Source organism: Miniopterus natalensis, chromosome 8, assembly GCF_054644295.1.
Source record: "Miniopterus natalensis isolate mMinNat1 chromosome 8, mMinNat1.hap1, whole genome shotgun sequence".
Taxonomy (NCBI): Eukaryota; Metazoa; Chordata; class Mammalia; order Chiroptera; family Miniopteridae; genus Miniopterus; species Miniopterus natalensis.
Genome location: NC_142088.1, coordinates 48,103,284 through 48,126,472, shown reverse-complemented (window position 1 = coordinate 48,126,472; position 23,189 = coordinate 48,103,284). Strand labels below are relative to the sequence as shown.

At 36.3% G+C, this 23,189-nt stretch overlaps 1 protein-coding gene across 1 annotated transcript in view; it reads right to left on the bottom strand.

The window, feature by feature from the left end:
• Positions 1-204: 204 nt before the first annotated feature.
• The window catches only part of IFIH1 (interferon induced with helicase C domain 1), a 50,012-nt gene continuing 27,027 nt past the window's right edge, over positions 205-23,189 (bottom strand). The window contains exons 5-16 of the mRNA XM_016197406.2: positions 21,306-21,526; positions 16,710-16,920; positions 15,618-15,835; positions 13,912-14,028; positions 11,992-12,115; positions 11,190-11,459; positions 10,557-10,816; positions 7,817-7,966; positions 6,139-6,300; positions 2,799-2,989; positions 2,248-2,341; positions 205-2,147 (exon numbers count right to left, since the gene is read on the bottom strand). Coding sequence (XP_016052892.2) covers positions 1,968-2,147; positions 2,248-2,341; positions 2,799-2,989; positions 6,139-6,300; positions 7,817-7,966; positions 10,557-10,816; positions 11,190-11,459; positions 11,992-12,115; positions 13,912-14,028; positions 15,618-15,835; positions 16,710-16,920; positions 21,306-21,526 — 2,198 coding nt within the window. The 3' untranslated portion in view covers positions 205-1,967. The remainder of the gene's footprint in view (positions 2,148-2,247; positions 2,342-2,798; positions 2,990-6,138; positions 6,301-7,816; positions 7,967-10,556; positions 10,817-11,189; positions 11,460-11,991; positions 12,116-13,911; positions 14,029-15,617; positions 15,836-16,709; positions 16,921-21,305; positions 21,527-23,189) is intronic.

Below are 23,189 nucleotides of genomic sequence, written 5' to 3'. Positions count from 1 at the left end.
GACTGATGCTTACATGTCATGAGCATACTCTGTAAATGACCTTAAAATATTATGAGTATTAAACTTTCCAGCAACAATCAATATAAATGCTACAATTATCACAGTTGTTTTTTAATGAAATACATGCACCGTGATTTGAGTTTTAGGTACCATTCACATATTAAGTTTTATACCATTTGAAACATGTATTTTAAAACTTTGAAGTAGAAATCACATTTCTTTATTCAAAAATTACTGGAAAACATAGATGAAAAAACCTGATATTTGTTGACACCTTAAAAACAGTCTACATATGTTACAGCAGTACATTTAGCTATTTTATACATTTGGTTCTTTGCATAGTTTCCAAAATATTTTAGAAGAGAGCAATACTTTAGTGGAGTCAGCTGGGGTTTTAAAAGGTATTTTAAGAAACCATAATCTTCTTTTGCCCTCATGCATTCCCAAGAGCTCCGACTGGTTAATATTCACTCTTGCTTAAATCTTAAGATTCAAAGCTCCTGTTAGATTGAATTTAATGAATCCATCAAAACCACATAAGAATTTTCTTTTCACCCCTTCCAACACTTTGTTTCTCCTTAGTCAGAGGAGGTAAGTGTTTCTGTGAAGCAGAACACCTATGAGACTGGGTAAGAGTGGGTTTAAATGGTCATTTGTGGCTTTGTCTTGATCAGATGGCTCTTCTATGCCGAAAGAGGCTGCTTGTCGACTAGGAGAACATTCTAAAGCGCTGGACCCTGTATCCATCTCCAAATGGTCATGCTTAGTTCAGAAATACTGAAAAGGTCACAGTCACCAAGAGTTTACTTAGTAGACATATTTTCTTTATTCTCTAATAACATCCAGCATCTGCTCCTTGCTAAATCCTATGTGAACACTTGGCATCTCCACTGACACAGGTGATCTTGCAGGCATTAATAACTGGTGTGGGTTTCACCATGATTCCTTCCTGTTCATGGAGGGAAACTGAGGAAGTAAGCCTTAGGCCACCTGATACCTCGTCTTAATAACAGCTTGCCTTTTATGGCACTTCATATTTTTCAGTGTTTTATATGTATACATATATCACTTATTAACAAAAACTGGGCAAGTGGTTTGGGAGGCAGAACTCTAAGATGGCCTCCAAGATTTCTGCCTTCTGCCATATATGCCCTGGAAAATCCCCTTACCTCAAGTGTGGGCAGGACCTGGGAACAGGATGAGATAGTCAACCTTGTGATTACAGTTAAGACTTCATCTTAGCAGAAGAGAGAGAGAGAGGAGAGACATTTTCTTTTGCTGACTCGAAGAAGCAATAGCTGTTGTGTGAAAGGGCCATGTGGTGAGGGAGGCCCTAGGAGCTCAGAGTGATCCCAGTGGACAGCTAGTAAGGAAACAGGAATCCCGCTCTACAGCTGCAAGCAAACGACAGCCAACAAAGGAAAGAGCTTGGAAGGGATTCTTCCCGAGAACGTCCAGATGAGAACATCATCTGACTGACACTTGATTCCAGCCTTCTGAGACCTTTAAGCTACACCACATGTGCAATAATAAACAGGTGCTGCTTTAAGCCACTAGGTTTGTGGTAATTTGTTATGCAACAATAGAAAACTAATAAAAGCAAAGACAGATAATATTACAACCATTTCACCAATAAGAAGGCTGGTTCAGAAAGATGACTGAACGCCTAATTTTATTTTGAAAATTAGTGACAAGAGTGAAATTGGTACCTTAGACCCTCATTTATACTCTGGCATTTTTTCGACAGTACTCCACACTACTGCTCCACACTAAAGAGTGTTATTGATAGAATTTCTTTACCTCTGCCCACAAACAAGATGAATAATTGAAAGCATGACATATTCCTCTATACAGCTCATCTCAGAGTAAAGCAATTAATTCTCACATCAGTTCTTTTGTATAACAAAAACATTAATCAAAATCATATTGAGTGTTGACAATATATTAAAAAGATCTTGAACCAGATGTCAATCTTCATCACTAAACAAACAATATTGTGAATAGTCAAGATTGGGAAATGCGATAGGTAATTCTACCCATTTTTTGTATTGTTTCTTTGTTGAATTACTTTTGAAAAACACTACAAAATTCTTTATTTTGAGACAAGGCAAATCTAAGCCTTTGTGCACCATCATCGTTCCCCAAGCCTGAAAAACAAAAGAGAGAACAAAAGGAAAAATTAAATACACACTAAATGAAGAATTCCTTTCGGCCAAAGTAAGAATAAACCCACAGCAATTTACTCACCTGGGCACATGCTCTGCAGATAATCTCACCATTTGTTTGATAGTCTGCAAACTTCTTTTGCAGTGTTTTGTTTTCTCTCACAATGTAGAGTGCCCTGAAATTAACAAGGAGTAAGAAACATCCCTGAGAATTCGCAAATGACCAATACTCAGGCCATGGGTGCATGGGGTTGAACTTGGCCCTCACCTCAGGCAGATGCCCCTTCCACACCCACCTCTTAAGGGGCATGTTGCCTTTTGTGGCTTTTTTCAAGTCTGTTAATTATTTTTACTTGACTTAAGTTGTTCCAAACTTTGAGAACAAATATGAGCATATACACATTGATACGCCTTGAATCAAAATGGCTTTGAGCCTTACACTTCTCCCTCCTTCCCCAGTGCAGTATATTTGAAAAGCAGACATTTGAAATAGAGATATAATTTGGGGACGTTAAAAGAAAAAAAAGTTCTGAAAAATAATAAGTTTAATTTGTACTATTTTGGAAGAACATTTACAATACAACCTGCTTCACCTCCTGTAAAGAAACTTAAATTGAGTCTTGCTGGACTTACTTGAATTCTGGTGTCATATTGACATGGTGCATTTTCTCAATTACGTGGATACAGTCTCCAGTACAGGCAAGCACACTGCAGTTTTTGCAGAGAAAATTAATCAAGGATGGATTTTCTTTGCAATTCTTTGCGATACTTCTTTTAATTTTCATTTTCTTTTCCATCAGACTTTGCATCTGTAATTCCAAAATCTGCATCGAGAAAAGAATATTCTATGTGTCTTTTTCATTGTTTCACTGAAGTAAGTATCCTTAAATTTAGAGACCTTAGATAGTTATGAAATATACTCTTGGCCCATGTTCTAGAAATAAAAATAATGAGGTGATAGTCCACAATTTAGTATATAAGCCTTCATGTGAGAAAGTCCTTAGCAATATTACACACACACACACACAAACTCTCCCTCTACCCACTTCATTAGTTTTAATTGTCCATAAAATAAATCTAAACTTACTTCTATATGAACCTCTTTAAAGAACTAAACACTCTTATTACATCACCCATTGTCTTCTCTTACCTATGACAAGTTGCCCAGTTTCTTTCATTATTCCTCATGTGTTATAATTTCCAGACCCTTCATTATCTTAGTGAATCTCCTAAGAGAAATCTCCTCTTTCCACGTTTGTGACAGAAACTTCTAGTTTACAATCTAACATCCATTCTTCCTAAGAACAGAACTATAATTTTATTCTGGGTGGAAATATGCTAGCTAAATGACTATACTTCCAAGCCAGTGATCAACGAGACATAAGAAAATGTAAAGTGGCGTTTCCAGAAAGGCTTCTATGTATCAGATCCTCGGCATGTGTACTTTGCCTTTTCCATCTTCTTCTTACCTAGAATGAGCATATGGAGCTAAAATTCTAAAAGCTATCTTTGACCTTGAGAATGGAAGCCAACTACTAAAAGGGCACAGAAGAGAGAGAAGAGGCCTGGGGTACTCATGACATCGTGGAGCTGTAATATGAATCTAGACTGCCCACATTCTTTATGAGAGAGCATAGGCCCTTCCACTTTGTATTCCAGGCTCTGTGACTAGAGGTGAAACTGACTTCATCACAGAAACAATCTAGTTTCTAAAAGACACAAAACTTGAAGTAAGGACTGGCTAGTTCTCACACCTACACAACTTCACAGTAGAAAAACCTGGTCCTTAAATAATGTACCTCCAAACTGAACCCTTTCAAAATGACCAATTTATATTAAATTGTGGAGGAAACCATTGTTTTCCTTAAGACCTAGGGGATGTTTTCAGTAAAAGTAAATCATCAGTGCTGATGAATAAATATGAATGGTCCATCTCTTTGGCTCTTGCCCCTGTTTCGGGCCTTGATGCGGGACAGCCATATTTAGCACAGAAAAGAGAACAAGGCCTTGCAACCAAACCTATGGGCTACAGAATAGTGGAATCAGACAAGTACAAAGGCTGGTTTCCTATGTAAATTATAACAGTATAATAAATTAAAACATTCTGCTCCCTAAAAGTTTAATTAGGTTGTTCTTGCAAGATATTTATAGTTCAGTGACCTGGTTAAAAGATTATTTGGCATAGAATCATATACATGTGGGAAATTAAGACACACCTATGAGTTCAATGGAAAAAACAAAAATAAAAGATCAATGTATGGATATGTAACCATACTATTTTAGAGCTAAACTAAAAGATTAGCTCTAAAACAATAAAGCATATAAAATAATTAGGGGAGCAAAAAAAGAAAAGAAATTATAATAAATATATGGCAGGCATAGCTACAATCAAAGTCCAAATAAAATGTAATAATGAAGCAAAAGTTATTGGTTCAACGCCAGGGAAAACGTTTAAGAGCTCCATTTTTAGAAGCTTTCAGTTAAGTATAATCACTGTATAAGACATGAAAACTAGACCTCACCTATGTGTCAACTCTCACCATTAATTTGCAGTTACCCAACACTGAGTAAATAGGATTCTCAAATTAGAGGAAAGGAGTGCAGTGACCTACTTAGCAATATCTGCTGGGGGCTTTGAACAGAGTAGCGGTGGCATGTGCCTCGCATCATTGCCATCCTTGCTCGGAGCTCATCCACCTGGAGTAGTTTTAGGAGGGTGGATCACTTAACCAAAAGAGACTTAAAAAGGTAGTTCCATTCTGGGGCCCCTAAAGGGACTGCATTGTGTTCTATAGATTATCTGGAAAAAATTGACTCAAATTCCAAAGATTGTTCTAGAGTTTACCCAATACAACTAGGCTTGCATCATCAATTTTTGAAAACATCCACTTGATCTCATTCATTTAGGACATTAAATGTAAGGCATTAACTTTCCAGTGGCATTATTTGGCCACAAATGTTTGATTTGACACTATACCATGTTTGGTTTGGCTTATAGTTAAAAGGGTTTTAAAATATAAGTTTGTGTAGAAACCTGGCCAGGAAACCTTGGAGTTGGTTATAGCAATACACACCAATTTGAAAGCATCCCTTTCGTGAAACTCTATTTAGGGTAGAGCCAATTCCAATGTTAAGAAACTAACATTCACACCCATATGCAAGGGTGTGAATTTTCTTCTAAATGGATTGTTTGCTATTATAGTACTTACAGTCTTTAATTCAGTGGTATGGGGGATTTCCTGAAATATTGTAGAAATACTTTCTTCCTTCACTGAATTCTTCTCACCACTCAAATAACTCCATGTTAGTAAATTGAAATGCAGCTAGATGACATAATATGTATTTTCTTTTCATTCAGATCTAGCCTAGAGTCACTCCCTCTAAGAGGCCTTTCCCAACTAGCAACTTTTCCCACATCATCTTTTTCTAATCCTTCAGCAGTGTCTCTATATGATACGTTTCTGGTTTCATTTCTGTTTATTGTTTTTTCTCTTCATATCCTCAGATCTCACCATGTACACATTAGAATATAAGCTTCACGCAGCATAGGTCTATCTTGGCTGTTTGTCTATCTGTTCTCTGTTTCTAGAATGTTCCCTGGCACACATGAGGCATTTCCTAAATATTTCTGGAATGAAAAAAAATGTGCCTGTACAACCAGACTGGACCAAACCAAAATTACTAGGTTGGGTTGAACGGGTAAGTTACACTCATTTTTCTGGATCAAGGGCAGCTTTAATTTATATTATCAAAGTTTATGGCCGGTTCCACTGGAATGGCTCCCTGACCATTTCTGCCCAGTATGGATCTTGATTCTCTGTATGTGAATCTGGACTAAGCATAGCTCATCAGACGGGAACGTACACTTCTGCACAATTTCTGTGTGGACACTCAGCCACAAAGATATCAATGGTCAACCACATGCAGCCATTTTAAAGTGAAAACTAAATTGGGATAGAGCAAAAAACAGTACCTTATGAGCATACTCCTCTGGATTCATGTTTTGAACACGGTCTATAGCTTTATACATCATTTGCTCACGGAAGTCATTAACTGTCTCACGTTCAACAACTCCCGAGCCGCTGTGGGCAACCAGGACGTAGGTGCTCTCATCGGCTCTGGCTCGACCGCGGGCCTGCGGACACGGAGAAGTCATGAAAAGGAAGGGCTCTGCCTTGCCGTGAACTCTCCCATTCGGTCCTGGAATGATGTTCATTCTCAGGGTCCCAGCCTCCCCATGCTCTCTTTATTCTCAGTAACATTAGCTGTTATCCATTCTTTATAAATCCAGTCTTTGAAACTCAAAATGCACTTTAATGCAGAAACAGTATTCTTGAATGATGATGGTTAGGTCCCCACACAGCCCACAAAAAGACCCAATAACACGATACTATCCTGTTCAGCCTTTTTTTCCCTGGGGTCCCTCTCTCAAGCCCTGGGAACCATCATCAGTGACTTGGACTAGGGGAGTCCCACTTCCCCTTCCCCCAGTAAGAGGGATGAATGGGGAATAAAAAACAACTAACATATCAACTCCTGAAATACAATTGCTTCCTGATTTGGTGCCAGTCTTGTCTTCCATTCAAGATACAATTTAAAGTATAAAACAACCCTTTCGTTAATTTTATGGGAAGAATATTCAGCACAACTCCTATGCTTACTCAACAAAAGGTAACAGTTGTATTGTTAACATAGTGTGGGTAAAAGATAAAGTAAAATGCAATGAAAACTGGGACGGAAATTTCATTTTTATTTTCTTTCTTTGCATACACACACACACACACACACACAATATATATATCTGCCTCCCACCCATCACCATTTTATTATATATATATATATCTGCCTCCCACCCATCACCATTCTATTATGAAAAATTTCAAACGTGCAGAAGTTGAAAGAGTAAAAAAGGAAAATGTAGAAACAACAGGGCTCCCTAAGGTTTTGTGTGTTACTTGGTGAGACATTTGTGGGACGTTCTGATTTAGAATCCTGGTCCAGCTGGGGGCTCACATCACATACATCCCGGGAATAAGGGGGCCTGTTTTGATTCTTACAGATGGGGCCACTGTCATGTTCCTAAAAAGTCTTAGGACACAGAAATGACCACCAAAGAAAAGTTGTTTAAAAATACAGCAGGTGCCAGGCCGGTGTTGCTCAGTGGTTTGAGCATCGACCCATGAGCCAGGTTATCAAAGTTTGATTCTGGTCAGGGCATATGCTCGGGTTGCAGGTTCAATCCCCAGTAGGGGCATGCAGGAGGCAGCTCATCAATGGTTCTCTCTCATCATTGATGCTTCTTTCTCACTCTCACTCTCCCTTCCTATCTCTGAAATTAATAAAATGTATTTAAAATAATAATAAAAATTAAAATACAACAGGTATCTGGTTGTAATAAAACAACAATACAAAAGGCAGTAGTGCACAGCTCAGCAAGATTTCTCCCTTATTGTTTTATTGAGGTATAATTGACATATATTACTTTTAGGCGTGCAATGTAATGATTCAATATTTGTATACACTGTGAAATGATTTCTCTTTTCATAGCAAAACATCTATTTTTTAAAACTATATGTGCTATTTTACTAAAATAAAGCAATTAAAATAAGAACAAAATAAGAAAAATGAATCTATTAAAGATATTTGAGTACCTGGACCATGGCTATTTCATTAGTGACGAGGCCATAACGAATAACGATATTGCATTCTTTAATATCCAGACCTTCTTCTGCCACTGTGGTAGCGATAAGCAGATTTATTTTTCCTGTGCGAAATTTACTAATGACTTCTTTTTGTTCATTCTGTAGAAACATTTTAATAAATTAAATTTTGTGATGCTAAACACATTAAGATCATCTAATTAGGGGAAGAAATAATAAATTGCAACTGGTCAGTGTAAATCAAAGGATTAGATCATACGCGGATTTGATGCCATCTGTTTTTGTCATTGAACAAAGACATGATGGTGAGACAGCATTTGATTTCCAATCTGGGATTATCACACAATAACAAAAATATTTCCATCTTCCAGTCTGGAGGTGGGAAGACCATAATTTATGCCAAGGAAATCAATTGATGGGCAACTTGGGAGGAAGAAAGGAAGAGATGAGAAACTTAAATGGGCTTTGCTTTTCACTACTGCATTAACTTCAGAATCTTTAATATTCAAAGCATAATATGCAGTGACACTTCTAAAAATTGTTGAATTTTGAGTCACTGAGAAATACACACTGCACACATTTGGTCAGACATAGAAGCATGAAACAGACTGACAAATCTCAGAGGGCAGGCAGGGGTGGGTGTGGTGGGTGGGGAGAGATTAACCTAAGAATTTACATGCATATATGCATAACCCATGGACACAGACAATAGCGCCGGGAAGGCCTGGAGGGGAGGTTGCAGGATGGAGTGGATGAGTTGGGGGGGAGGGGACATCTGTACTACTTTCAACAATAAAGACAAAATTTTTTTTAAAAAGGAGTCATTTAAGCAAGAAACGTATGGAATATTCCTGGAAGGACACCTGAGAAACTGAAAACATTGGCTGCCTGCAGGAGGGGGAGCTAGAAAACTGGAGGTTAGTGGTGGGCCCTGTGCCTTATTAATTTTCAGAGGTAAATATATTATCTGTTCAAAGGGATGATACAAATAAAAATGAAAGAACGAGTTATGAAAAACATAATTTAAAAATTATATTTAAATGAAAAAAATCTGAATTCTGAAAGTTAATGTAAGTAAAGAAATTAAATATGCTCTCTGGCCCTTGCATCAGAGGAATGGGTGAGCTTAAACCTAGCCCCATATGGCCAGCAGAGCTTTATCTGCATAATCACTCTCATCAAAGCTGTTGGTCCAGTTTGCCTTTGGTGCACATTCACACTATCTTTTGCCCCCATACTTTAAACAAAAATAAACATGTCAGACCAACAGTGTGTTCTCCCATCCCCTTCCTTTCTTCTCAGAGGCAGCATGTGCCTTTATTTGGCTCCAAACTGCTGCAGAATCCTGCAGAAATCTCCCTCTCCAGTCTTCTCTGATCATTTCTCCCCCTAGCACTCATGTCTGCTGATAAAAACTTACATGTCCTCGGATTTTAACAGAAGGCATCAGTGCCTTAATTCAAAAAGGAGTAACTTAATAGAAAGAATTTCAGTGTTAGACCCTCAAACCACATCAAGAGTTACGCAGCTCCTCTCCCGGTAAGTCCAACTCAGTTTACAAGGAGAGGCTGGGGGGAGTAAGGAAGAGGGGGGTGTTCCAGGTTAGATGCAGCCCCTAAATCCAAGAAGAATAAGTAGCAAAAAGCAGCTGGAAAACATACTTTCCATTTGTGCCTCACCTTTTTCTTTTTTCAAAGAGGAACTGAGGCCTATACAATCAAAGTCTTAATACTAAAGCTGATATAATGGAAACTTAAAAACAGGGTCAAAAGTGAAGGAATATAGATGCATTACTTGTAAGAATTAGCACAGAGGCTGTGAGTTTAAACTTGTTTTTCCTGTGAGATTCCTAGAATCCAGGGCAAAAAGAGAAACATTCACTAAACTAGCTCGCATCACAAGGCAGGAAGCAAATGCCTTACCCTGAACAACAGTGCTTTCTGGCATAAATGTGAGAGGCAACTTTAACATGAGTACATGTAGAGAGTATTTTGAGAGTTACAGTGGACAATTTCAAGAACTATTTCTTTTCAGCAAACACTAAAACAAGTTTAATTTGCTCCACTGGACCGCATGGCGATGGCCATGTCAGAATTGAAGTGTCCTGTCATTGTCCAGCAAGACTCGGGATGAATATGCCTTCAGGAGAACATTTTATTCTAACAAGCCGCTTGCTTGTAATATCTACAAGCGCCTTTTGCTCTCCCAAGTGTTTTTTACTGTGCACATGATAAGTAGTATAATGAAATGACAACAAAACAAAACAAAAAAAAACTTAAAAAGGAAAAGCTCTCATAATCCCAAATCTCTAACACATAAAATGTCTTAATTTTTCCAAGTTCCCTTGCAGATCTCATCCTATGCAAACATATTTTACATAGTTCTAATTATAATGCACATATGTTTGAGGAGATTGGATTTTTCCACTTGATAATGATATTGTAACCATTTTGATATTTTGTTTCTAAGTTTAAATGTCAATCATTTTTGCAAAGGAAACTCACTTTAGAAAGTTCCTTCAAGTATGTGAAGAAAATGACTCTTAGGACAATGCTTAGCCTATTGAATACCAGAGATTAGATTGCTATTAAACTCACATTTTACTTCAAGAACAAATGCTTCATTCCATAATGTTATTTGTGGGGTGGCGAGAGAATAGATGAAACAAAGACAACTAATTTGTGAAGAGTAGTAACAGCATAAGAATAGCAATCCCAAAAGATATTTATACCTGTGTCATGGGCTTGAACTCACTGCTGTGTCCAGCTCCAATCAGATGATGGGCTTTGACCCCTACTTCTGCAAATTTTTCATTTTCAATAATCCACTGGGAAAGGGCATATGCACTCTGTCGTGTTTTTGTGAAAATTATTCCTCTTGCTGTTCCTGCAGTCCTTGAATATTGTTCCATTATGGTATTTCTTAATTTGGTCAGCTTTTCATGTTCATATTCTGGGTTTTCAGCCAGTTTCTTCAACATATCCTTGTTATCTTTAAAAATAATTAGTTTAAATTAGTAAAATATATGAATAGTTACAGTGGAAGATTTAATGTAATGCTGCAATGAGATGTAGTTCAACTATAGCTAACCTTTTATCTATATCTAAGAATCAGGCTACTTAATAAATAAATTTATTGCAGTCATCTTGACAAAAATCCACATGACCAAATGATTGATTATGATCATACAAATTCATGGCCACTCTGGTCATATCAATTAGAAATAGCCCAAATATGAGTGGGATTTCTTCTTTCAAAATGAAATATTTTAAGAGGGACTTTTGGAGAGCTCTTGAAAAGCAGCAGTTCATGCCAAAGAGGTAAATGCACGAGACCATGCAATAAATGTCACATTGATTCTTACCAAAAAATAAAGCCATGAGGAATGTATCTGTATCATCCAGTTTCAAAGGTTTCTTTCCTTCATCTTCATCTTCACCTTCATCACCATCGTCCCCACTCTCATCACTGTCATATAGGACTGCAAACTTCTTTTCTTTCTCATCTTTATAGAAGGTTTCAAGGTGGTTATAGGCATCGATCATTCGGATCGTGTCATTAATTTGCAGGGCCTCATTGTACTTCCTCAAATGTTCTGCACAAAGACGGTCTTTGCGATTTCCTTCTTTTGCAGCTGTGAAAAACATATTATGTAGCATGAAATAATGATCACACACACACACACTTAATACTGTGCTGTGGACTTGAATATGTTTATAATACTGACTCTAAAATAGGTTTCCCTTTGTTTGTGAAGTGAGCAAGCAAGACTCAAAATGTGCCGTGACTTCTAACAGGGGGCAAGTTTTCCAACTCCTAGACTTGCTGCTTGAGTTCTGCACCAGCAAGAACACATACCTGACCCACGCCTAGTCAGAGGAATGGCTTAAAAAAAGTATTAGTTGAGTTTACAACTGGAGACAGAGCTGTTAATATTTATCTTAATATTTTAAATTCACAATAATTGAAAGACTCTGGTGATAAAAATAAACAATTAATTGGTGCCTCCTTCCTTAGATGAGGCATTAGAAAATGTTTATCTTTGTCCTACTTAGAACACAGAAATTCCATTTGCTTTTACTTTGCTTGGAAATATGTGATGCAGTCATCTGAAATCTTGGCATAAACATGGGATGTATTAAGCATTAAGTCAAAACACCAATTACCTTTTTTTTCCATTTTAATGGCCCATTGTTCATAGGACTGAGTTCCAAAATCTGACATTGTATTCATTTGGCAAAAAGTTTGAATCTTTGTCATTATTTCCAGAAGTCTGTCTTTAAATGGATCCTAAAAATAAGTTACACACTTATTCTTACATGTTTATATTGTTAAAGGAATAACATTATCTTTGTGAAAATAATTTCCATGTTATAATGTATTTGACTCAGAATTCTTGTCTAAGCAAAGTAATAAGTTAATCTCTGATCACCTATTTATACATTTATTTTTTTATCGGTTTTTCTTTTAAGAGTCTCTATCCTCAAGACGCATCCACACTAACACCCTGTACCACTTCTGACATTTCCAGTTTAAAAATTTTACAAAAGAAAATTAATAAATGATAACCTTGGATGCTAATTTTTAAAAACATTAAAGCGATGCCACTTTATTTAGAAAGCCTGCAATCTAATTTAAGAAATATTCCTCTTTGAAGAACTGGTTTCAGCATTATACCAGAATTAAAAGTGAAGAGAGTCTTAGAAAAAGCTAGACACAGAAAAGGGCATACTGTATGATTTCATTCATATAAAGTTCGAAATCAGTCAAAATCCATCTTTGGTGTCAGAAGTCAAGATAGTAGTTATCTCTCCGGGTATGGTGACTGGAAGGGGGAATGAGGAGTGTCTGGGGCTATTCAAATGTGTCTTGATTTGGATTTTGGTTACACATGTGTGTACTGTTTATGAAAATTCAGCAATCTATATTATACACTTAACATTTGTACTTTCTTATATGTGTTATACTTCATTAAAAAGTATACTAAAAGTTAAGTTAAAGAGTAAGGTGGCAGATTTTTAAACATATATATATGTCATATACATATATATATATATATCTCCAGCAATTTAATCCCACTTCCCTGCAAAAAAATAAAACGAAATAAAATAAAATATCCTAAGAATGTTGGTTTATTAATGATTATAAGTAGACATGGGCATTTAAACTTATCAAGTAAAACTGAGTAAATAACAAAAGTGAAGAGAAATAAAGTATATCAAATGTGCTAGTTCAGCTGGAGTAGATAAGTACTCTTCCAGAACTAAAAAAAACCACCCAAAACAAAACTGACCTATGGAGGATGGTCATTAACATTGGTTTAGTGCCTACTACATTTCAAACACAATATTATTTATTATGCATATTTCATACTACTTAATCCTAATATCCTTATGAGGTATATTTTCAATAATTACACTTATTATAAGTACATATAGCTAAAGGTTATCATGCTTTATATGCTACAAAAGAAAGTACTGACATATGTACTGGTCATGAAATCCAACTGAGTATCAGTTGGTGTTTACTATCAGTGAAAATAGTCATCTCAAAAGCACCATTAAAGTAAGTATTTCACTTCTTTACCACGTCAGTGTTTTCTTAAGAAAGTAAATATGCAAATTAGTAGGATTTCCATTATCATTGCCAGCCAACCGTAATCTGATAGCAACAAAATAGTTCTGTGGAATATCAGAAAACCAATCTTGGAATTCACCAAGAAAGTAAAATAAAATAAAATAAAATAAAATAAAATAAAATAAAATAAAATAAATTAAAACAAACAACTATGGTATAATCCCTCTGGGTTAGCTATGTTACCTTCCCCACCCTCACCCCAGGATGGCTCATATGTAGTCAATGCATTCAATCAATTACTGAGCTACTCTCATACAAACTGGAAAACTAAAAGAAAGATGGAAGATACAATTCACAGCACATTTTATGGCCTAACATCAATAAACAAGTATGAAACTACTAAAAATTTAAAATAATATTATTCAGATGGCCAATATAAAACAATCTTTGCATCTTTCAATTGAGTATGGTATCAGCAATCAATTAAACATGACATTTTTAGCACATACTTTTCTGGTGTCATCTGCAATTACAAACTTTTTGCAAGGCTCCTTTATTTGGTTTTTAAGTTGACCGATGTTTTCTTTCACAGTTTTAATAGTAAATGCATCAAGATTGGCACATATCTGGAAAAGAGACATTTTTAAATATTTAAATAATTAGGTTTCCCTTTCAATTGATTCAATGTAGATTTTTTTCATGTAAGAAATAGATAGCATTACTTGCTAAGTATAGCATTTTTAGTATTGCTTTACTGTGGATCTGATGAACCAATAACCAGTAACATTTGTCCTGATAGAGTAAAAAGAAGCTTCTAAATCAAGTTGGTGGATAATTCCAGAAAAGAGCATTTATTTTCATTCCTTACATTCTATTTTCTAGCTGGAAAAGCTCACATGGAAAGAGTACAGCAACTTGCAGAGATCAGTAGAGAATGCTAATGAGAAAACCATATTACATGAGGCATTTTAAAGGTCATTTTGACATCCATGGATCATATTACCATTCTCTTCTACACAGTGGGAAGCTAGGAGCAGCTGAAGCCCATGTGCCTGGATCTAGATTAGAATTTGTCCTTAATCCCAGTAATAAAATATATCTTGGAGCCAGTTAATGTACCTCTGTCTACATGATTGTTACTCAATTCAACTTAAAATAAGGAACTTAAAATACAAATGCAATTGCCTTGATACCAAAACACCTCTTGGGGTACCCTGAATTTATTTAGCACTTGAGATCAACAACAGCACTTTATGTGCTGTTACCATTTGGGGACAGCTGATAAGTAATACATTTTAATTACAGAATTACATATCCCCATTTTCCCATTTAATTTGAATCTCTCTGAATCTGAGAATCACAGAGAACAAAAAAGGTAGGAGAAAATACACAATTTTGAAATTCATTGAGTATGAAAATTAGAAATGTTCGTAGTTTTATGCATATCTCAATATCAAATACATGAACTTTTTTTAATGTATCTTTTTATTAATTTCAGAGAGAGGAAGGGATAGGGAGAGAGACAGAAACATCAGTGGTGAGAGAGTCGTTGATCCGCTGCCTCCTGCACGCCCACCGACTGGGGATCGAGCCCGCAACCCGGGCATGCGCCCGACCTGGAGTCGAACCGTGATCTCAGCCAAGCAATACATCATTAACTTTTACAATAGGATGAGATACTTAAAGAAGGTATTTAATTTACCTGCACTTTTCATTAATTATATCAGCTTTCCATAATCTTTGTGATTTGTTCTGTCATAGTTGTTTATTAAGGCAATTTACTGTTCTGTAGAAAATTAAATATACTTACTTTAACTAAAGCAAATAGACTTCACTTAACTGATGATCCTAGAATACCTTCTTTAACGTACTTGATCGAACTTGAACCTGGCCTTACTTAAAAAGCCCCAAAACACTGCCCAGCCGGGTGTGGCTCAGTGGTTGAGCGTCCACCCAAGACCCAGGAGGTCACGGTTCGATTCCCGGTCAGGGCACGTGCCCGGGTTGCGGGCTCAATCCCCAGTCGGGGGCGTGCAGGAGGCAGCTGATCAATGGCTCTCTCATCATTGATGTTTCCATCTCTCTTTCCCCATCTCTCTTCCTCTCTCTGAAATCAATTAAGATATATTTAAAAAAAGAAAAGAAAAAAGCCCAAGAATACTGGTATTTTTTTTAACTTTGGTTTTCATTTTTATGCATAAAGTTAACGACTTACTTTTAAAATATGTTCTTCAGCTTTGGCTTGCTTGGTGGCTCCTCCAACGCCTGGTGAAGCTGTTAGCCCCAGTATCTGTGGTAGAGGAATCACTGGTTTGTTTTCTTTCTTGAGCTTATTGTTTTTCAACTTCTGTTTCAAATAACGCCTCATGATGTTATTATAGACTGCTTCTTTGTTGGTGTGATGGCATTCATCAATGATGATGAGGGAAAAGTCTTAAAAGAAAATTCAAAAGGTTCATTTGTCCTGACAGCAAGGTGCAGTGAAGAAAAACCACCCCCACCACCCCCACAAGTATCTTTAAGCTACTAAACTGAGCTGCTGTGGGGATGTCTTTTCCTGGGCGGAATACTGGCACTGCCCTCTTTCACTTTTTAAGACTATTCTAATCACCTGTACATACAAAAGTTTATGTATATGAATCGTGAAACTATCCTTGTTAGATATTATCCCTATTTAACAGGTGAGTTTTGAAAAGTTCATAGACCTAAAGAGTGTATGGGATGGAATTCAAACCCAGGCGGATTGCCCAAAATTCTCAAGATTACACTTTTGTTCTTTACTATAATGTTTAATTTTAAGTGGGTGAATTTTACATTTATTATATCAGAAAAAACTACACTACTTAAAGAGGGAAATTTTGGCATGTTTTAACATTGCATTTAATTATTTTGCTTATTTGTACTTATTTCCCTTCCTCCTTCTACCTTCTCTTCTGATAACTCACAACATAGAAAAGATTGTCTATTTGTCCTATGGAGCAGAAAGCAGATCTAACAGGATACACTAGCATATAAAAAGAACTTGTCAGTACCTAGAACTAAGAAGTAAGTGGAAAATCTAGTGATTGTTTGATGTAGTAATGATATTCTTATGCAGAACAGTGATCTACTTAAAAACTTTTTAAGTTTTTTGTTTGTTCTTCCCCAAAGAAGTAAAAGGGTTTTAATGAAAACTTAAACAATAAAGGACAACATAAACCAAAGTTAATCTTTTTAAATCCACATTTACACAGTCTCTATTACTATCATTAATATTAATACTAATTAATAGTAATTAATTTTTTCAAGAAGAAACACTTCAACCAACCTGAAAACTGGACACCATCATCTTCTCCTTTTTCCGAGTTTAAAAGGGAATTTTCAAGGATTTGAGCTGTACTGATAATAACATCATAGGATTTGACAAATTTGGGAAATGATATTTTCAATTGGGTATCGCCACTTAATCTCGTAACACAATACCATTTCTTCAAAAATGGTTGAAACTCTTCACGGAAGAGCTGTTCAACTAATGGGACCTTTAAAAATGCCAAAAGTAAAAAGAGAGAGAGAGCATCGTCAGAGCAAAACGGGTATCGATCAAAGGCCTACTAAGTGTCAAGCATTAACAAAGGTGTTTACATGATTAGTTAATTAGGCATGACAACCTAGCCACCATTCCACTTATTCACCTGTCAGTAAGCACTTATTGAATGCCTATTAGGTGCAGACCTTGTGTCTGGGACACAACGATATTTAAGATACGGTTCCCAACTTTCAGGAACTCAGTCTAGCTGAGCGCACAGACTAAGACTCAAAACAAAACAAATTAGTACAACACCATCTAATAATTCTCCCAAGGAAACACATTCAAAGTGACAGCAAAGAGGAAGATGTAACCGACTGCTCGAAAGAAGGGTTTAGGAGGAATTTTAACCTTGTAAGCCATGGGTCAGCGAAGAGATCAATTGAAACTAAGGCTGGATAAAAAATAACTTTTGAATTGATAGGGAAGAGGCTAAAAGGGGCTGTGAACACCAAGGAGAGTATTTTAAATTTAGTATAACAGTTCACAAGACCCTGGTGAGTTGTGTTACATTTAGGGATGATTTATTACTGTTGGTTGTTTTGGGATCAGGTCAGAGGCAACGTGCCTGAGGAATTGAACAGGGAGGAAAAAGTGAGAAGGTGAGGCATCTCCTAGGAGAGTGGGTGAGGGGGGGAATGGACCACTGGAACAGCTTCGGAGGCTGAGAAAGAACAGAACCACCAAGAGCTTTGGCAAAAGAGATGAAACTCAAGAGACAACTGGCATTGTCTAGTGAGAGTGTGTTGGCCTTGAGGTGATTTGACCTGATTGACAATTTACAGCATCTTCGCATTCACGAACACGTCAACATGCAAATCTTCTGAAGACCCTGACCTGCAAGACCATCAACATGGAGGTGAAACCCAGAGATGCCATGGATAACATCTGGGCCAGGGCCAGGATAAAGAAGGCACCCCTGGCCTGGCCAGCAGAGGCTCATCTTTGCAGGCAAGAAGCTGGAAGATGGTCTCCCTCTTTAAGACCACAACCTCCAGAGTCAACCCTGGACCCGCTCCTCTGTCTAAGGAGTGGCTGTATTCTTATGATAAAGTAAGCTAAAGAAAAGGAAATGTTAATAAGAAAATCGTAAGAAAGAGAAATACATCTACGGTATTTATGGGGGAAAAATTCTGTGTATAAGTGTATCCATGCAGTTCAATGTCATTCTTCAGGAGTCAAATTATTTTTTTCATTTCACTTATACAGGACAGAGGTGATAATCTAAGAAGGAAGTATTCTGTGGAAGAGAGTGAGAATTAAATTTAGTGGGAAGAGAGGAAAGAAAGCCATCTCTGAAAACAACCACTGAAGCTACTTGCTATTGTGTCACCTTGGACAAGTTACTTGATCATCTCAATTTCCATATATAATAAAATGAGGAAATGTTAGCCTATGGTGGGGCTATTGTGAATAACTAAGTGAAAAAGAAGCTGACATATTGCTGGTATTCAGAAAAAACTTCCCTGATATTTCACCCATCTTTTTATTCTAGCAGTGAGTATGGTGGAAAGGGAGAAGTTGACTTCAGAACAAAAGGGTTCTAGTCTCAGTTCTGCTGATTATTGGCTGGATGACACCTGACAGGCTAATGAAAACCTCTGAGCCTCAGTTTTCAAATGGGTGAAAAGGGGATAATTATGGCTACTTCAAAGAATAGCCATGTGGTTTTACCGAGACAATGTAAAATACAATACAGTATTATTAAATTATTAATACACATCTTTCATTTCCTAGACTAGATTCCTTGGGGACAGGATCTGCATTTCATTTGTCTTTAAATACCCTCATGCTACCGAGTGATTTAAGAATCTTTATTCCACGAAGTGACATAGGGACCTGAAGTTCTGTCCATAAAGGGTGAGTCAAAGAATCAGCAGCTATTCTACAAAACAAAAAGAAGCTGTCACAGGAGGTAGCAGGTGCTGGAAATCCTGATACTCACTCTGGGTGGCACTGACTTCCTGTTGAAGGACAAGAGAAAGCCAGATGCAAGTCTGACATGGCTAATTGGGAGGTGTGTGGTCCTTTTGGAGCCTTTTCCTGAGATGTGACAGAGTGCTTGCCAAGACTAATCAAACCCAACTGCTACCCACTTCTGCTGAATCATATGGGGCTGCATCACAGCATCTGAAGGAACCTGGGATTTATCTCTCATGATGTGGAAGCCCTAGATAGGAAATAGAAAGTCTGGAAACACAGGTGGTGTTTTCGTTTCTCCCTGCATTTGAAGGCGATAACTTTGGAAAGGATGGAGAAAGGGAGATGAAAGTAAATGGTATTAGGGAACAGGAATTTTCCTTTCTAGATCAAGGGTTATAATATCTTGTTTGTGGGCCAAAAACAGAATGTAGGTTAAGTTGACTTACTGGGTCACAGATTTCCTGACTCAATAAAAAAGAATTAAAGCTGAAATTACATTAAAATTCAAAGAAATGGGATAATAATGGAAAAAAATTATGACATAGATGGAAGAACTAATGGAGGAATTTCTAGTAATTCTTAGGGAAAAACAGTAGGGAAGCAGATCAGAAGTTAGATTCACATTCTTATTTTACATAACAGTGCAATTGATATGAATAATTGATGAGGATAATTTAACATTTAAACATGGCTGCAAACTTGAATTCACAAGAATTACCTAGGTCCAGCGGGATGAAAGATTTGTGACAAGAACTTAGCACTGAGAGGACAAGTAATTATTACAGAAAGATGCACTAGATGCATTCAAAAACACAAGACTTGAAATGATCAATTAGCATAATGATATGAAGAAATGAACATAAGTAATTGTATTTAGGCTCAAAAATTAACTGCACAAACAAAACTTAAGAGGTATAGTTTCACAGCTTTTTCAAATGAACTTAGGCTTTTTAGGTTACAGCAACTACCAACTATACAGAGTAGTATTATCTTAATTCCTTTTATAGATGAGGAAACTAAAGTGAGAGAAGTTAGTAATTTGTCCAAGATCAAACACCTAAATTTGTTGTATTCCAAGAGATAATATCCTTAATAAAGAGAATATATGAAAAGCTATATGAAAATTTTAATGTATCACCATTACCACAAAAGAAATAAAACTGTTTTAATAATGTGCATACAGTACAAAGGAGAGGTCTTTTGGCTTAGCGCATATACATATAAAATGCATTTGGAATTACGTGACGGAAATCACTCAGATCATGGGTTATGAGTATGTTTCTTTAGTATTGAAAAGCAGGTTGCAACTAAACTTTTATAATGAAAATACAAAAGATACAAGAAAGTTGCATAGTCTATTACTACATTTCCTGTGAAGAAATAACTAGGAATCTAGTTATCATAAGTAATGGGGAAAAAGACTTTCTGGTCATGGAAAAGTATACTCAATTTTACTCAATAAAATGGTCGAGATTACCATCCACAATTTATAAATTTATAAATTAATAAACTCTCATTTATCTGAATATAGCTTAAATAACTAGACTTTGTTTAAAATGGAGACTTATATCTGTTTGTGAAGATGGCTTTCAAATGCCCCAAGATATGAATTATTAAAGTAGACCTCAGTTGCATTTAATGATATATATATACTTTATATATATATATATCTCAAATATTTGAAAACTGTTTACCTATTTAACTTGATACAAATCAGCCAAATATTAATTTAATTTTCTCTTTCTCTTAAAACAAATAACATATATTCTGGATAAAGAGCACTTGCCACCTTTGACTAAGAACCAGTTATTAAAGAGACTCTAGAAGACAGTATTTGATCCTAGATTCCAGTGATATTTTGAGTTCATTTCTGTTCACATGCAATGATACCTTAAATTAGTACCAGTCAACCTTAAAGAATATGTGGGTAGCCCGGCCGGGTGTGGCTTAGCTGTTGAGCATTGACCTAGGATCCAGGAGATCAAGATTCAATTCCCGATCAGGGCACATGCCCGGGTTGCGGGCTCGATCCCCAGTCGAGGGGTGCAGGAGGCAGCGCATCAGTGTCGACTCCCTCATCATTGGTGTTTCAACTCTCTCTCTCCCCCCCTTCCTCTCTGAAAGCAATAAAGATATATTTAAAAAATAAATAAATAAATATGTGGGTAAATATGCTATTTATACATAAGTTATAGCTATTTGACTTAATCTGGTTTTATAGAAAGTTCCATTTTAAAGGCTATTAACTAAGATATTACTTAGAACTTGAAAAACAAAGATTTAAGACAAAATAAATAGATATTTTTCCTAATGAAACTAAATCTGTGTGATCTATTGTTACAAATGTCACTATATAAATGCTTCAAAATAATAAAATGAAAATAGACAATGTTATATTATGTGCCATTTGAATACCTTATTGACAAGGACCATAACTTTTCCCGGTTCAGATGCTTTTTTCTTCTTGTCCAAGTGATCCTTGGCAATGTAAACAGCCACTCTTGTTTTCCCACTTCCTGTAGGGAGGCATATAATAATATTCTTTCCCTCCAAGGCTGGTTGGGCAACTTCAATTTGGTAAGGCCTGAGATGCAGTTCTGGCTCAGGGGATGCTCTTTCTGCCACTTTCTCTTCATCTGGAAGAAGTTATAAGAAAGAAAAGCAAGGGGGGAAAATAATTAAGGGAATGGGCAACAAAATGATTATGGCTAGGAAGCCCTCGCACTGAACATAGGCCTCTGTGTTTAAATTGCTTTTCATGTATGTTCCAAACCAATCCCTTTTCTATTTTCTGCACCAAATGGGCATCGGCTGTGTCTGCATTTGCAGGATACGACCCAGGCACTATGTCACAGAAGAGGCTGGGGGTGGGGGTGCCAAGGAAGTGAATTAATAGGACAGAGGACCTTTGAAAGGGGGCAACACGCGGGAATCTTTTCACGGAATGGGCAAAGCCAAGAGCAAAGTATAGAAACGTGAAAGATTGGCAGTTATAGTTCTTAATGCATCAGACTTTCCATCTCTTTGTTGAGCCATAATGCCTTACATGTTTCTCTTAGTTCTTCCACCTACAGATCAAGAGAACTGGGTAAGGAGGAACCACCAGTCCTCCTTATTCTGCATCCCCCCTTACTTTTTATTACAAAGAAGATATTACAGCTGATGCTAGTTCCCTTCATTTGAAACACTTTTTCTGACAACTGAACACCAAAAGCCTGCACACTGATTGATCTATCTAATCTATCTATCATCTATCTATCATCTATCTATCTATCTATCTATCATCTATCTATCTATCTATCTATCTATCTATCTATCTATCTATCTATCTATCTATCTATCATCTATCATCATCTATCTATCTATCATCATCTGTCATCTATCTATCATCATCTATCTATCATCTGTCTATCTCAAGTATTTAAAAATGGCAAAAAAACACCAATCCCATTTATGGCATTTGAACCAACCAGATTAAACAGAACCAATATTTATGCAGAAAGGGAAAAACTCCTCCTATACTAGCTTTTAATTTGTAAGTTTTCATCGAATGACAAAAAACAACTCTGTTAAACTGAATTGTGACTAATTTTGCCATTTAGTGTTGAATTGTGATCTTTATCATTCCCTTATATGTATGTCTCCACATATTCCTAGTTTCCTGAAACTCAAAGCACAATAAATTAAAAATATTTCTAATTAATATAGATTTCTAAATTTAAAATACTGATAAGGTAAGTACTAACACACATGAATTTTATAAACATATGGATAAAATCATTATAGCATATCTTGATTTAAATATGTTTTGTTTAGAAGTGACTATATTTATCTATATTAGCCAGGGGAAAAAGATATCAAAATGTATAACTTATCATGTGGAATGTCGTAAAATAAATATTACATCAATTTAAAAGCCTCACTTATGCTTTATGTAATCATAAAAAATGAAATGACAGCAGTTATCAGTATTTCATTACACATGAAGTAAGTGTTCTTTCTCTTATCAATGATGGCAATAGAACTAAGCTAACATAATCCCATTAACTTCAAAAAGGTTGCTGATGGTTCCATTTCAGCAAAGGGATGATTCTATTTAACTGTGTTTTAACTTGTTGTGATAGTACCATCTGAGCAGGTAGGAAAATTCACACCAAATACCACTTAGCAAGAGCCATCTACTAACCTGACAGGAAATTTGCCTTGTGTATGGATGAGTAAACACAGATGCAGTACATTTAGGTTATCATTGGATCCGCTGCTGATTCATCTAATATGATTTTCAGGAAAAACTCCTTC